The sequence below is a fragment of the Rhinichthys klamathensis genome, unplaced genomic scaffold (genome assembly GCF_029890125.1).
Source record: "Rhinichthys klamathensis goyatoka isolate OS25496 unplaced genomic scaffold, OSU_Roscu_1.1 h1tg000269l_1, whole genome shotgun sequence".
In the NCBI taxonomy this organism is placed as follows: Eukaryota; Metazoa; Chordata; class Actinopteri; order Cypriniformes; family Leuciscidae; genus Rhinichthys; species Rhinichthys klamathensis.
This window is the reverse complement of record NW_026606789.1, coordinates 414,193-431,531: the sequence shown is the minus strand read 5'-3', so window position 1 is coordinate 431,531 and position 17,339 is coordinate 414,193. Positions and strand designations below refer to the sequence as shown.

The window sequence follows — 17,339 nt, the reverse complement described above, 5'->3', positions numbered from 1 at the left end:
CTTGCTGAAGCAAGCGTCGGAAGCGTTATATCCGTCGCGTTGCGCTTTGAGGTGGTTTTAGTAAAGGTTTACTAAACTAACGGTTTGCTTAATGATATTTTATGTCAGTATAGGCATCTTTACACAGCCGAGTTACGTTATGTGACAAAAGAAAGAGTCTGGTGCTGGTCAGTTTCACAACTGTTTAGCCTAGGCTATACTGTTGCGTACAGACTGACTAGAAGATGAAGTTATAGGCGAATAGCTTGTTTGTTTAACCCAGCATACATTCTTAATGAAAATGTAAATTTAAATACTAGCTACCAATCGAGAATCTATAAGAAAATGATAGGTATGACCTACCCAGTTGTGTGTTTAAGATCGAACCTTTCTTTGATCTTTCCGATTAATCTGTTGAACCGGTTCACAAATTCGGTCACGATTCACGAATCGGACTGAATCGAGCGGTCACCGAGCAGAAACATCTCTTTCGGGCATGTCCGATTAGTAGGCCTAATTTCCTAAAAAACATATGAGCCGACATATGAGCCTTGACAGGTAGACTGAAAAGTAAAAACAAGAACAGTATAAGTGTTACAAATAAAGGTTATCCCAAACATTTGTTGACGACTCGATTGTAGGCCATGGCAGTTTTGTGAAAAATATTCGTAAAAGGTCTAGAAATAAACTGAAATGCAAAAAACTAAACTTGGTTGCCCAGTCTAAGTTGCCCAGCCCTATCGTGAAATAATAATAATATATATATATATATATATATATATATTTAACGTATCAGGGCTACTTAAAAGGAACTATTAAAAAAATATAATCACGAAAATTCACGGTCGACCCAAAAGTTAAACAAGGGCCCCCTCGTGTGGAGGCTACCAGCACTGAATCACTCAAGTCAGTCAGTGTACAATACTTCAAACAGACAAACTATTTGAGATATTTTGGATTCATAACCAGGATTTAATATTAATTATTTTCTATTATTGTAATTTCTTGTTAAAGATGATTTATTTACCAACTGGGGCTGAAAATACACTACGGTTAGACTTAGACATGTAGGCCTGAACTGCATGGCTTATGTAGTTGGCCACTAGATGTCAGCAGAACGTCATAGGTGAGGAGGTGCATTTATTTCGTTGTTAAAGGGAGTTCACCCAAAACTAAAAATTCTATCATCATTTTCGCACCCTCAAGTTGTCCCAAACCTGTATGAATTTCTTTGTTCTGCTGAACGGAAAGGAAGAAGATATTTTGAATAATGTTTGAAACCAAACAGTTGTGGGCACCATTGACTTCCATGAAAAAAAAAATACTATGGAAGTCAATGATGCCCTACAGCTGTTTGGTTACAAACGTTCTTCAAAATCTTCCTTTGTGTTCAGCAGAACAAAGAAATTCACAGGGTTGGATCAACTTAAGGGCGAGTAAATTATGACAGAATTTTCATTTCTTTGGGTCAACTATCCCTTTAAGTGGAGATGAACCCCATAGTGTGCTATGCCCAAATATTATCCTAAAATCAGATATTAATGATTAGTTGCTAAGAAAGTTAGGGCCTAAAACTGACACATCTTGTGTATATCATGTTTAGCATATGGCAATTTCATCTCTCATCAAACTGAGAATCTTTTATTCATGACATTGCATATTTGAATGCATGCACTGCTGAGAATTTTCTTGCCACATGTTTTCATAAACCATGTGGAAAAAACGTAAGATAAATAAGAGACATTGCCATGTTATGCATGCAACATAGCAGTTACTAGATGCCTAAAGTATTACATTTTAACACAGAGTAGTTCCTAAACAACAACCCTTGTTTAACTTGGCCTAATCTAACCCTACATGAAACCACATGGGCCTGGTTTCCCAACCAGCAAAAACATCCCATTAAATGTGTCATACATCAGTCTGCTGGAACAGTGCTTGAGAATGTGGTAGCACCACGCTTTCTATAAATCCCTCAGTGTGCTGTGCTCTATGCTTTTAAGACATGCTAGAGATGTAAAGCTTTTGAGCAGATGTAAAAACGTTCTTTTTTCCTTTTTCCATTTATTTACGTCTGTTCTCTTTCATTTGTGGCTCGTACATGCCCCCTTGTCTGACGGAAAAAAGCACCACTTTTTGATGTTCATGACTCTGTGACGTCTTCTGAATTCACCCTATGCTATCACTAAACTGTCATCGAATATGAGTCATATCATATGTTATTAACCAAATGTGGTTTGAACGTATTGTTTGATCAAGCATTTCCTTAGCATTTCTTATGCTCTTTCATATCAGTACCTTTGTCTTCATTTAGAAAGTGAAAGAAGCTTTCAGTGGGTTGGAGGTCTAAGAGATCTTCTCTGCTATAGCTACAGTAAAGAGCAGAATATACGTTCAAAATATTGACTCTGCTGGCCACATGTTAGGAAGTAGCTGCTGCTGTGAATCTATCCCTTGTCCTGTATTTATTTGTTCTCGTTTATTTTAAGGCATGAACTCCTGTAATGGAACAGGGTTGTTGCTATAGTCTTATTATATTAAGACCAAGAGGATATTTTAAATATTTGATTTCAGTTTCCAGTAACCTTGTCAACTGAGTGATTCTGATCTAGTATTGTTTCAGAATATTATATTCATAAATTTGATAAAACAACATCCACGCTCCCAAATAATGACAAGTACATTTTTATGAGCTGCAATGGTAACATGATTAGCAGCACAGGTCCATGATCATGATCATGGACACTTTTTCATATTTTCCAAACTAATTTTGGAGGAAAATTTGTGTTATTTAATTGGATATGGTTAATCGTTAAATAGAGCTGAAAGAACTAGATTCTTACTGGTAGCTGAATGAAAAATGCAGTATTTTTCAACTCATATTCAAGGAATATGCGATGTGTAGAACTTGAATGATGGCATCTTTAAAGGTTCCAAAAGGAGTTTTTCTTCAACAATGCCCAAGAACCATTTTTTTTTCTCTAAATAACCTTTCCCTGAGCATGTCTTAAAAGAAACATTTTAAGAACATTTTAATAAGCAATTCTGCAGAATGTTGCATCTCTCATACTGTAAATTCCAATGTGACTCGAAGCTTACAGTGATAGATTTCACAGATTCACCTGAAATATTTTAATATTCCCTTCCAGGCGGTTACTGGGCTCTTCCCATAAAGCTGTTACTGCATGTGTGTGTGTGTGTGTGTTGTCTGACATCTTTCCTGTGACTGTCAGATTTGCTTCCTCTCAAACGTCATTACCTGACCCTTGTTTAGGACAGTGCTCTTATCAGAAACCAAAGGCTTTCCTGTTACGACTCTCGCAGTTCACACATCTAGTTAGAATGCTTGGAACGTATCATTTCCTCTCCTCAAAAACAGTTAGTCAGATTCAAGTTCTTCCTTGTAGAGGGTAATTTGTCTACATCGCTTCACATCTGGGCTGCAGCTGCGATTAAAAGATTCGCAGTAAAAGGTCTGTTCAAATGAAAGGGACAAGAAAGGAACCTGGAAGCTTTAATGTTTTACTTTGCATGCGGCGATTTTGATGGTGAACAAATCAACAATGACGCCAAGCAAGAGAATATACAAATGATATAAGTCGATCTGAGACATTAATCATTTTTGCACGGCTCTCACCACGACTCGCTCCTTTGTTTTATAACGCAACTGGCGCCATCTCATTTGACTGTATAATATTGTTGCAGCGTTCGTCTAAGCAGAATATTGTAAAGTATTGATTTTAGCCGGAGCGTTAAGATAATATGGGTGTAGAATTATAAATTATCTTCAAATAATAATACAAATATTTGTGACCCCTCTCAAATGACGGCTGTACAGGAACGTTCTCAGAACTTTGGCTAACGTTCTAAGGTTCTTTCAAAGTCATGAGCAAACTTTCTTCCAGTAACGATAATAGAACGTTCGATCAGTGTTATGGTCATTAATAGGCTAATGTCGGACCGTCGTCTATGTTTTTTAAATGTATCATTCGGAGCGTTCAGAGAACATTAAAAACTCCAATAATGTTTGCAAAATTTAAATGGAATGTTCCCTCAACATTCACATTTTTTTTAAACTGTGAGTTTTGAAAAATGTTCTCAGAACATATATTTTGCTGGGTTATTCATACAATTCAGAAATGTATTTTGTTTGCAAACATTTTTGGTCTCACTGTCAGGTTAGAGATCCAAGATTCTGAAATGTGACTAACTATGACTCCAGCTGATTAACTGTGTTACAGTTGAGGCCAAATTCTTCAAACCTCAAAGGCAAATCATAGGCTTTTTAACATTAAGTCAATAAGGAATTGTCTGGCGAATCCTAAGAAATGTTAGAATTATGTTCAGTTTGTCTGGTCAAGCATGTTGATTCATCAAGTAATTCTTCTTTATTACAGAGTGTGTGGTAACATCTGGAAATTGGAAAGGTCCTAAGCCATAGCCCTGAAGATCACATGTGCAGCGCACAAGAATTGGGATGAATGGAATAAACACAAAGATTACCTATTCCCAATACCAAAAGCATAATGAGGTTTACAGACCACAGCATCTTTTTTTAATAAAAACCAATCACACCACACTGAGAGAGGTTTCCTGCTATGGCGGATGTACATTCATAATAGAATTGCCATGTGACTGTACTGCTCTGTCATTTAGTATTCAGGTTTTTACTCTGCTGTACCAAAGCAGGTGTTAAATGAAATCACTCCTGCCCACAGCCGGTTTAGAGCCTGCCTTTCCAGTATTTCTGTTAACTTAAGTCAGTTCCCCCGCCACTCAGCAAGTGTAGAAAACAGTTTGATGCATGCATTTCACTTTAAGCCAAAACTTTTCCATGAGACATTATTGGACTAGTCACAACTGACTGAATTTTAAACATGAAAGAGGGTGTTTTTGTCCCACATCTGCTTTTCTTGCCCAGTTAATCTCTAAACATTTAAACAATATTTTTGTAGATCATCCTTCCAGAACAAATTTAGACATTTCTGACAACTTATTACATATTTCCAGTGGACTTTAGTGAATGTTTATTGTAATAACATTTATATGATAATAATATTTCATTTGTTTGCCCTCCCCACTCTTAAACCTAATCAAAAAGCTTTGCATAGCATGATAGAGTTGCACAATATGTTTCTTTCTGAATAGCTAACTGTGTTTTGCATAAAGAATGCCTCGTATACCCAAAACGACCCCTTATGGTGATATTCCAAACATTTGTGACTTTTGGAAAGGATGTCAAAATAAATATAAGAGTGGCTGGACAGAATTTTTAGACAGAACTAATATCCACTCCACTTTTGCTGTATCTGGCAGGCCACATGTGTTCCAGCTGAATTATCAAGAGCTGTGGTATTAGTAAAAGTGAATTTCCCGTCTAGGTCTATTTTTAAACTGTCGTTCCCAGCGGGTCATCTTGCATTTCAATAGGATTGTTTTGTCTGAGCACTCGACGTGAAAAATGTATAATGTCTTTTTGAGAAGCTAAAAAATCTTTTTCAGTGACACCCACTTTAAACTGGCGCAAATGCTTTATTTTAAATGCTTTTAAAATTTAAACCACAATTAGTTCCGGAACCTTAAATTTGATGACCATGCAGTTTTCCAAAAATTCTGTTTTTGCATCACTTTCCAGAAAGATTGTCAGTGTGTTGGGGGATTTTCAATGACTTTTTCTGCAAGTTACATATTTACGCCAGTAGGTGGGGAAAAAAGTGAAGAGCTTTATTGACACGTAGCCTACACACAGCAGCTAAATTCAGTTGTCAATTCACCTTTTAGTGCTTAATCCTGTTCTGGAGCCTACACACACTGTTCAGTAATTCAGTTTGCCTTGACTCATTTGTGTTGCCAGATATTGCAGTGAACAAGAACAAAAACTGAAATAAATACAACTGCGTTATATTTAAACAAGACCAAAACATTGCGACCTTCCCCTCCTCAATTTAATAACTCCATAAACTTCGCATTATGAGCCAAGCCCAAACAACAAACCCCCAAAAATGTTTATAATAAGAAGACATTGCAATACTGCAAGAGAGCAGCACGTGCTGCGTATAGCCTTCCCAGCTTAAACAAAATGGGATAAAATTGCAGAACATAAGTGTTTGGTCGCTGTAATATTCCTGGCTTTTGTCAAAAAATACCTCATACCAAACAAGTGAGACACAATGGTTACAATGGTGTCAATTGTCGCATTTCCGGGAGAGCGTCGTGTTCCGAACACACACAGATCGATAATTTAGGGGATTCACTCCCTTATTTAAATGCGGTTGTCACTCCTGATACTGAAACTTTGCAGTGCGTACATGGTCTATGAGTGAGTCATTGAATCGTTTACTCAACAACCTATTGATTCAGAACCACTGATTCATTCAGGAGCGCAATGACTGTGTGATTATTCTATTTGTTTGAATTCTGCTTTGAATCATTTTCGTTGGCGAGCAATTGTGTCTAAAATGTATGCAATATAAACCTTTTAATTGAACTGTTGTGCAATACCATGCTCCCAATTTCTTATCAAACGTTTGTTTTATTCAAATACATTTGATGTAATTCAATAAACAAAAGCGGTTAGACTCTAAAAGTAAACAGAAAACTTGGATGTGGTCAAGAGAAAGCCTAATGTGCTGTCTCCTCTTCCAAATGTCCATGCTTCCCCTCTGCACGCCAGAGCAGACGAGCAGAGGGAGAAAATAATTCCTGGTTGTGGAAATGGGCAACGGAGATGTGGAATTTGAAACATTTCTGATCCAGGTCCAGCCACTGTTTACCCTGCAGTCAGGCTATGACATCAGAGCGAGGACTTTATAAAAGTGCATGTGCACAGAGCCAGGCAGTGAGCAAACAGTAACACAAGTAGAAAATCTTATTGTGGTGCAACACATCGAAGAGCATGATGGACAAGCTACAGAGAGACAGAATCATCCTGATGGCATGGGCACTGCTGTTTTACCTGGGTTCACAGGTGAGAATCACACGTTCCCAGCAAACTTGTTTGCATGCATGCATGTGTTTTGCCAGTGGAAACATGTTTCTGTCTGTTCAAGTTTATGTGGAACAGCTTGACATTATATCCTGTTATACTTTTGTGAATTGGCATTGTAAGAGTTTTTGTTGGAAGATTTGTCTTTGAGAACTCATTCATTATTAAACAGGGGTTTTCCAATATAAACTGAATGCAATGTAGCATTAATTCCTAATTAAAGCGTGAATGTTCTGTACAAATGAAATATTTTGTATTGAAGTTTGTTTTTTGGCTCTAGCACTAGATCATAATTGAAAGCATGTTTTTATGCATTTAGAGCCTGGAAATACTTACCGTAAGTGATTCACAAGAGGGGAGATATTTTTTTCCTTTTGCTTCTCCCTATGCATATTATCAATGCATGGTTTTGAAAATCAATCTGTGCTATTGTTAGAGTCATTCAAATATAGTCAAATATATATGAGAAACTTGAAAGAAATACTTTATATTAAAGTAATGTTTGATTATTGAAACTGCATGCATTGACATAGTATTATTGCACAGATGTACAGAATATCTGGTGAACTATCAGAAATCCTTAAATTAAATTCACATGTATTTGTATAGCGCTTTTCACAATACACATCATTTCAAAGCAGCTTTACAGAAAATGCACGAGTCCACATTACAATTTAGATTGATCTGTTATCAGAGGTAACTGTCTAAGTTGTGTTTTTCAGAAATGTGCATATACAAATCAGTTAGCTAAAAATGTATTAATTTAAAAATCCAATAATTTAAGGCAGAGACAATGACTCTGATGCTTTGTTGCATGCGTTACATAACACTTGTTCCCATATTCTGCCTTAGGTGTGCTGTCAGCAATGTGGTGGCCCTTGTCAGTGCCAAGGCTCTGTGCCAGTCTGCCCAGAAGGAGTTCCTCTGATTCTCGATGGGTGCCAGTGCTGCCAGATGTGCGCCCGGCAGCAGGGCGAAGCCTGCAGTGAGGTGTTCCCGTGTGACAGTCAGCGAGGGCTACAATGTGACTACAGTGCCAGCTTCCCTGGTGACCCAGGAGAGTGTGTCAGTGAGTGCAAACTACTTCAACAACCAAATGCTCTGTCTCAAAGCTCTCAACACTGCAAAACACTGTCCACCCATAGCTCTTGAAACTTCTTAAATATAATTTACAACGTCGGTTTGAACTTTTGATCATCATTTGGGACGTCATTTGATTTATCATTTGTAATTTCGGTTTGAGCATTTGATTCATCCTGAGATGAGTCAATGCTATCTCACGACCAATTCTTACGAATTCGTACGAGTGATTAAAAGGTGGCTAATTCGTACAAATTTGTGCGACCTCACTCGTACGAATTCGTACGATTTGTCTAAACCCACGTGATGGGTAGGTTTAGGGGCGGGGTCAGGGGTAGGTCATTCGTAGGAATTCATACGAATTTGGTATATGTACGAATTAGCAAAAATCGTACAAATTTGTACGAGTGAGGTCGTATGAATTCGTACGAATTAGCACATTTGATTTATCATTTGATTATTACATTATATTTTGAATTATGATAGGGTTGTACTGAATTTATAATAAGTAAGGCCTGTATCTAGGAATCCTATACAGCCTTTATGAGAACACCAAAACATTTAGACCTTCATAATCCCAGTATCATTGTGAAAGCGGGCCGACCTATCCAGTTTTAGGCATTGCATAGTGTAATCTTTTGGACCTTTGTTTTTAGGTCAGAAGGAGCTGGGCTGTGAGCATAATGGAGTCTCTTACCAGGAGGGCCAGGTATTTCAGCCATCTTGTGCTCTTCAGTGTCGTTGTTCGGGCGGAGGGGTGACCTGCGTGCCCCGGTGCAGTGAGGATGTTCTCCTGCCCACCCCAGACTGCCCTCATCCTCGAAGGGTTCAGCAACCAGGAAAATGCTGTAAAGAGTGGGTGTGTGAAAATATGGACAACACAGTGCTCCAGGACGCTCACATAGGTACTTTATTCACTTTTTTTTGTGTGCCAGCAAACAAATCAAAGGCTGTTGTTGTTCATGTAATTATATTTCATGAGCTGGAATGAAAACGGTGTCCTTTATTGGGCGATTTTGCATATTTTTTTTTACACATTTCTTATTCAAAATCCTATCTAAGAACACTCTCAATTACATTCCAGACTGAGGTTTTCATTGTGGGATTTTGACCATTTAATTGAAAATGTCTTGCCAAGATGGAATCCAAAAGCACAAATACTGGCTTCTTCCTGAAGCCAACTTTCCATGATTCATAACAGGACTCATGTCTCTGTAACGCAACAATTAAACTACAGAAAGCCAGACAGAGTGTAGAACACTGGTCAGGAGGGTGTTCAAAAGCAATGTCACCCAAGTTACATCGGCTGGAATGGTACATTTTGTTCTGAGTGTTTGGAGAGAAGACGTTAACAGATCCATGTGTATAAAACACTGCCAATGGTTGATTATCATCTCTTATATAGGGATGGAGGTATTCCTTCTTTGAGATTCTCAGATTATAACAATTATTGTCAGATGGAAAGGGCTGATTACCATACTGCTCTAAGGTTTTATGAGATAAGAATGAATATTTTAATTCAACATTATATAGAAATTAATACTTTCTAAATGCATATTCCATGTCTTATTGTGAACTATTCATTTGTGCGTGTTATTTAAAAAAAACATTGTCTTCATAATGCTTCATCAAAATTCCTCTGAAATTACTTTTTTCCATTGACGTCACTTCCATGGGTTATTGGATAATGTTCACAAATTGCTAAATAGCTATTTTGGGGGGTTTTTGTAGCAAACTTGTATTTAGTCTGGTTTGGTGCATGATCAAAAACATAGCATGTGATTGCAGCATGAGCTAATCAGCTAGTAGACTCATTATATTCTTATTACTTAAAAACAATGTTTATGTTCATGTTAACAATAACAAAACGTAAATTGAATTGAGCTGGATGATGACACTATTGTCTTCTGCAAATTTATATAGCTGAATCGAATTAATTTAATAATTCGTTCAATTTGCAACATCAACACTGTTATTGAGCTAAATTTAATCAACATTGAACTAACTTGAGCTGAATAACAACACGATTGCCTTCTGTAGAGCTGCATATACTGTAGCTGAATTGAATTTGTTTCCTAATTGACAAACTTTACAGTTATTAAACTGAACTGAATCAACACTGATTTGAGATTAAAGGGTTAGTTCACCCAAAAATGCAGTACTCTCTTGTACCAAACCCGTAAGAACTTTCATCTTCGAAGCACAAATGAAGATATTTTTGATTAAATCTGAGAGCTTTCAACCTTAATGTTATGAGGCGGCGAGAATACTTTTTGTGTGCAAAAAACTAAAATAACGACTTTATTCAACAATTTCTTCTCTTCTGTGTCAGTCTTTGATGCTGTTCACATTGTAAACACAGTGCAACGCTTCCGGGTTCTACGTCAGAACGCCGGCTCGGTATTTACCGGCTCCTGCCTGAAGAGCGTGGGAGACTCACACGAAGAGAAGAAATAGTTGAATAGTCGTTATTTTTATTTATTTATTTTGTGCACAAAAAGTATTCCCATCGCTTCATAACATTAAGGTTGAACCACATAAGTCACATGGACTATTGTAACTTTGCTACCTTTCTGGGCCTTGAAAGCCTTGGTAATAATGTTGCAGTCTATGGGTCGTAGTGGGTGTGGGGGTCATAAAGCTCTCGGATTTCATCAAAAATATCTTCATTCAAGCCCGTAGGCAGGGGGGGTTCGGGTGGTTCGAACGAACCCCCCCCTCACTGCCAAAGGTCCAAAATTTAAGTCGTTTTTTTTTTTTTTTTTTTTTTATGTGATTATTGTCATCATTGTTTTAATCAATGCTTGTGACAAATATTCTGTGTTGCTGTTTCAAATTAATATGATTATTGTAGCTGGACGTGTGTGTGTGTGTGTGTGTGTGTGTGTGTGTGTGTGTGCGCGCGTGCAGTTCAGAGAGCGTTCTCGCAATACACTTTTCAAAGCAACGCGAAGAAGCATCGCATCTGAATGATAGGGCTGGGGATCGAGTCCAAAAAGAATCGATTCCGAGGCGTTGGGAATTGAGAGTCGATTCCAAAGGTTCAAAATGCAATGGTTGGAATCGATTCCGGGGAATGATCTTACTCGTTGTAGTTTAGGACAAGTAATACATCTGATTTATGAAATCAATCGACAAAAACAATCAAAATCATTAAGTCATTAAATTCAAGTTCACGTAAACGTTTCCCTCCGCTGCGGCTGTCAGTCATTCTCCATTCAGCGTTCAAACAGCGCGTCGTGTTCGGTTACGACAGTCAACATGATGAAACTCTCTCCAAGATGATTCACTGTTAATATTATTGTACTTGATCTGTAGATAAAGCTCTATGGTTTCGCATAAAATGACTATATTGCTGGACTGTATTGCTGTATCTTAACCATCTTCCTTTCTACCGTGTGTCTGTTAGAACACAGGAGAGCACTATCATTCTTCACGCGCACTGTAACTGAAATTTAAAACTGTTAAAAGAAAAGGCTCAATAAACTATTGTATAGATAGATGGCAAAAAATGCATCTCAAAATGCATCAGATTGATGCTTTAAAATATGGAATATTTAAAATTTTCTCACGGGGGAGCATGCCCCCGGACCCCCCTAGAGGGGTAATATCCCTCTCACCTGGGGGAGGAGTTATTTATATATATATATATATATATATATATATATATATATATATATATATATATATATATATATGTGTGTGTGTTTATTTATTTATTTTTTAATTAAAAGGATTTCTATATTTTATCCACTCAATAGACTACAATATAATAGCCATATAAACGTAGTGTAATTATAATAATAAAATATTTTAATATCGTTAACCAGCAGACAAGCTAATCCAGCACAAATTAGTGCATAAAAGGTCACCAAAATGAAGTATTTGAACCTCTTAATTAAATACAAAAGGAGGAAAAAAACGGCAAAAGGTCCACTTTTTGAAAAAAAAGAACCCCCCCTTTAATAGGCTGGCTACGGACCTGTCATTTGTGTTCCCGAAGATGAACGAAGGTCTTACGGGTTTGGAACTGTATGACAGTGAGTAATTAATGACAGAAATGTATTTTTTGGGTGAACTAACCCTTTAATAATGACAGTACTGTCTTTTTAGAGCTGCTTAACAGCAGAATTGGAATTTTTCTCGTATTTGATGACGTTTCCATTATTTAATTCTGTTATTTACTTTTAAGCTGTAATTTAAAAGGCGTTATGTATTTTCATGATTAAGAATATCTACAATATGTGATAATTTTTCTAACCAGCCCTCGAAAAGAGTACCCATAAAACATAGTATTCTGCAATGGCATCTACGTTGTACGTTACGCGCACTTCTTACGATTGCAATAGATTCCTGATGGATAAAATGATGTAACCTTTTTCATGGTTAACCAGGTTTCTTTAATTATATAAAACAAAATATGGCATGTTTGTGAAAGTGATTCAATCCTAAACTAGGAAGTCATTAGTTCATTGGGTCTGAAATAATCAATATGTGGCAAATAATCAATTATGTGTACAAAGTTGCCCGTTTCATATTAAAAGAAGTGTAAGTGCTGCAGTTTAATTAAATTGTGTTTGGGATGGCAGCTTCCAGAATTGACCAGACATTGCCTGCAGACCCTGGATACCAAACCAGACCCGGCTCGAACTGCATAGACCAGAGCTCAGTGTGGAGTGCTTGTTCGCACACCTGCGGGTCTGGAATATCCACACGGGTGTCCAATCAAAACCCAGCCTGTCGCCTGGAGATGCAGATGCGCTTGTGTATGATCCAACCCTGTCAGCCTGTTCTCCCCAGAACAACACAGGTGAGTCTCCATTAGGATCTACCATAGGATTCTGACCATTCAAAACAATCTCTAATCAACCCCCGCATCTGTGTTTCAGTGGTCGAGGAGGAAATGTCAACCCAGTTACAGGTCAGCAACCCCAGTTCGGCTTTTCCACCAGGGCTGCTATAGTACACAGTTGTATAGGCCCCGTTATTGTGGCTCATGTACAGATAGCCGTTGTTGCACTCCTAACCATACTGGCACGGGACTGGTCACTTTCCGCTGCCCTGGGGGAAGACTGCTCAATCATGCTGTCATGATCATCAACTCCTGCATCTGCCATTACAACTGCCCCTATTCATCTGGAGGGGCATATAGAAGGACACCACTCCTGGGTTAGACACTCACTCGCTTGTAGGCTGACTTTGGATCTAGTAGCTTCATTTGAGATGCTCTGGGTTTACATGTCTTATTGAGTGTTAGTTAAAAAATGTTACATTGACCAAACTCAAGGTTTGACGTTTCAGATTAATGACTGAAAAACCCCTCTTCGCCTTTGACTCTTTTTATTTTTCAGGACAATGTCTTAAGACTGGATAGGTTTCCACAGCTAGCAATAATGTTCTAAGAACGTTTTGCTAATGTTCCCGATAAGTTTCTGAATAAATAGTTTCAGAAAAAAAAGTTTCATAACCGATGTATAAATATTGTTTTTATGCCACCGTTTTAAGAACATTATTAAAGACTAGATAACACTGACCAAACATTCTATTAACGTTACTGGAAGAATGTTTGATCTTAACTTTCAAACCTAACCAGAACGTTGGACAAAGTTCTGCGAACGTCCTCTGTCAGCTGGCTCTGTACTTTTACAAGTTTAAGATCTGCCAGAAATGTCATTTTTATGTTTTTTTTTATCTATTGGTTTTACACAATGGCATCTGTTTTTACTTTAAGTGGGAGGATACATTAGTTAAAGTAGTACACTTGAAAATATTGAATGATTATATAAGAGTAAATCCGTCAATATCTTTGTCAGTTTTGTTCTATATTATTGGACAACAACTGTGGCTTTCAATGAATTCCAAAGCTATTAGCTCGCAAAAGATTACAATTATATAAAAGATCAAACATTTTCTCCCCTTCACCAAAAGAATCTAAGCAAAGAAACTCATTAGTGTGTGGTAGATTTTCCCCCTGACCTAAGTTTACCTGGGTCATCTCCTAATCGACGTCCCTAAACGTCTCTGATCGACGTTTAATGAAATTGATCGCATTTCCTAATCGACGTCGACTGAGTCGGTCAACGTCTTGACCCCTACGAACACTAACACTTGGGAAATAAGACCTCTAGTGTTCCACTAACCTGCTGCGCAGTATTAACCAGACAGACTTCAGACGATGCCTGGCTTAGAATATGTTTTAATCACGGCCGGAGGACCTCAGACCAATTTCAGAGAGAATCCCACCAGCAAAAAGAATTCAACAGTTTTTATAGAATAAGAGCATGGCAAAGGTGATTCATTACATCGTTTTTCTACAATATGATTGGTTCTTCATGTATGTAATTCAGCAAACCCTTTACTACATAAAAGTCTGGTACCTTGATTACTCCAAATCATGAGTTCATAAATGTAGACATCTGTCTAGTTTCATTTCCCCTTTTGTTATATTCGGACATGATTCAGACACACGTTGACTGACTGAGTGTTTGGGGACATTTCAGGTTTCAAAAGCATATAATTGTTAATCCTGCCAGAAAAATAAATGCTAGTTATGAGTCATTTAAAAAATCCATCACAAGTGTTAGACAGATTTGAAATGTACAGGAAAACCCATTACACATGAATGCAGAAGTTCTTCAGGTATTGGGTGATGCTATATGCGAAATTTACATTTAAGTGTGGCATGTTCATCTGTATTTACTGTAGGCTTTTATTTGAAGACTGACACTAACTGTAGTGTTTACAAATTTCATCCAAAAAGATGTACTGTATATAAATATGTAAATACTTTTTATGTCTATTTTTCTGTCATTAATACTAGAATTTGTATTATTTGTGTTCATTTATTTCAAATGTTAATTTCAATTATTTGTTTTATTGCACTGTCATTTGCCACCTCACAACATTGCAGTCAAAATTTAATAGGGTTTGTCAGATTTCTCATAAATTCTCAATAAAAAGTTTTGAACTTGTCACCTTTTCTTTGTATCTAGTAGCTTCATATTGAATGGCCAGCATGAGTCTCTTGCTTTACAATGATTCTGAAGTGCAAGGCTGCCCTCTTTTGTTTTTCTGAGGAAGGGCAAGCAAGAATTTGATGCTTCAGTGACTACAAATGTTTGCCCCCTGCTTGAGAATCACTAATTTGCTAGTGATTGTAGAATAATTTGTACCATTATGAAATAGCTTATGTACAGGAATGGGCAAATATAATATAAATAAATAATATATGGACTGTAATGATAATGAGTGCAGCATTCGAAATCAAAACCATATGCTTTTGAAAATCAAGAACAAAAAGCCTTTCTCACTTCTTCATTTTTTACATTAGGTTCCTGGGTATAAAAATGTAATAGCCTGCCCTAAACAGGTCCTTTCTGACTCATAGACAAAAATGTATCGCTATTTCTATCATAAATGTTTTTACAATCTAAAGAGATTAGTTCAAGTTCAAAGTTCATACAGTAGTTCAAAGTTTTGTTTGAAACACAGGCTTTGGTTTGAGCTCAGTTGAGGAGTCAGTCAGCATGCTCTCACTTCCTGTGACACATTTTCATGTGCGAGAATGTCATACATATCTTCCAGCCTCCATCAAGAAAGTCTGATAATCGTCTCCAATGATGGAGACCAACTCAACCTGTCAATTTGTCAATTTTGATTTTACGCACAAATTTTTGCCCTCAGTCTACGTGACTGTTTTCACTCTTGGAGTGATTGCCAACTGCTTGGGGCTGAAATCTGTGCATGATAACTGGAAGAAAATGGGCAATGTAAATATATTTGTGCTCAACCTTTGCCTGGCAGACATTTTATATCTTTTGACTTTGCCTTATTTGGTGGTTTACTACGCATCCAACAGCGAGTGGATATTTGGAGATGTTTTCTGCAAGATTTTAAGATTGTGTTTTTGCATCAATCTGTACGGCAGCATTGGTTTCCTCACGTGCATCAGCGTCTACAGGTATCTCGGCATCGTGCACACTTTGAGAGTTAAAGGCAGAATTGCAGCCAAACACTCTGTGGTGATTGTTTCGCTGGTCTGGTTTTTTGTTTTTCTTCAGTGTCTGCCTGATATGTTTTTTGACAAAACCTCCAGCAACAAAACAACTTGTTTTGACACAACTTCGGACCAGCACATTAGGGAATACCTGAAGTACAGCATCGGAAGGACGGTTGTTGGATTCGGGATCCCGTTGTTAATCATGTTATGCTGCTACGGACATGTGGCGTTTACTCTGATGACCAAGAAAGACATCGATGTCATCTTGAAGCTGAGGTGTATCAGGCTGGTTGTCGTTCTCACGCTGCTCTTCTCTATTTGTTTCATTCCTTATCATATTTTTAGAAATTTCAACTTGGCGACTCGAATCTCCAAGCTGGACGGCTCGTGTCTGAAATGGTATTCTGATGTGTACATCGCAAACCAGGTTGGTAATGCAATGGCCTGCATGAATAGTGCGATCAACCCACTGGTTTACCTCTTTAACAGTGATGAACTGCTAATGAAGTGTTTTATGAGGTGCAGACGAGCACGCCAATCTCCCGATGTTGTGGAGGAATCACCCTTTCAGACGCATAATATTGACAGCATGGCCATGAAATAGAGATGAATGGAGATTCTTTGCATGATAACTTTTTTTCTTGCCTCGAGGTTTACAGTGAATAAAATGATTCTTATCTCGTTAATTTTTATGTTACATGCGGTTGCCCTCCATTTCAGTAGGCTAGCACATCTTGTGACAGGATATGAATTTACCGCTTCACTGGATTATGTCACACAGAACTGAGTTTGTTCTTATTGTGTTCCAGTTCGAAGCAAGGACATGCTTATGGGATAATCATAGCTGAATGTACACAACTTTGTAAAGTAAAGACCCATTAAATACAATAAAAATGGGTTCACTTGGAACAAGGATAAATGTGGATATATTTTGATATTTAATATAATGTATAACAATTCTAGGAGCATTTTAGTTTACTTTTGTAAGATAAATATTACTGTGTTGGGTCAAAACAAAAGGTAATAGTATTTCTTTATCCCATTATTATCTTTGTCACAGTTTGTAAATATTCATATTTTTTTGTATCTTTGTATGTTCTTTTTTTAGCATTGAGGTTTTTTTAAACACCATGCACCACAAATACTGTTAAGATCAAGTTGATTGTTAAATCAATAAATATTTTGGAAAAACGTTTTGTCTATAGCTTTTGGAGATACATTATTTTTTAACAGTTCACTTTGAAGTTCATGACTGTCAAGTACACATTGATCTTGCTTTATATAGCGATGCATTAA

General features: G+C 37.3%; 2 protein-coding genes across 2 annotated transcripts; both read left to right on the top strand.

Moving 5' to 3' along the window:
- The first annotated feature begins 6,611 nt into the window (after window positions 1–6,611).
- On the top strand, window positions 6,612–13,297 carry ccn5 (cellular communication network factor 5). The gene is made up of 5 exons (XM_056268202.1): window positions 6,612–6,946; window positions 7,817–8,033; window positions 8,701–8,949; window positions 12,634–12,854; window positions 12,934–13,297. The coding sequence occupies exons 1-5, from the start codon at window positions 6,875–6,877 to the stop codon at window positions 13,216–13,218; spliced, it is 1,044 nt and encodes a 347-aa protein (XP_056124177.1). The 5' UTR covers window positions 6,612–6,874; the 3' UTR covers window positions 13,219–13,297.
- Window positions 13,298–15,569: 2,272 nt separating this feature from the next.
- si:dkey-78k11.9 (P2Y purinoceptor 1) lies at window positions 15,570–16,889 on the top strand. Its single transcript, XM_056268204.1, has one exon. The coding sequence runs from the start codon at window positions 15,661–15,663 to the stop codon at window positions 16,645–16,647; it is 987 nt and encodes a 328-aa protein (XP_056124179.1). The 5' UTR covers window positions 15,570–15,660; the 3' UTR covers window positions 16,648–16,889.
- The last annotated feature ends 450 nt before the right edge of the window (window positions 16,890–17,339 follow it).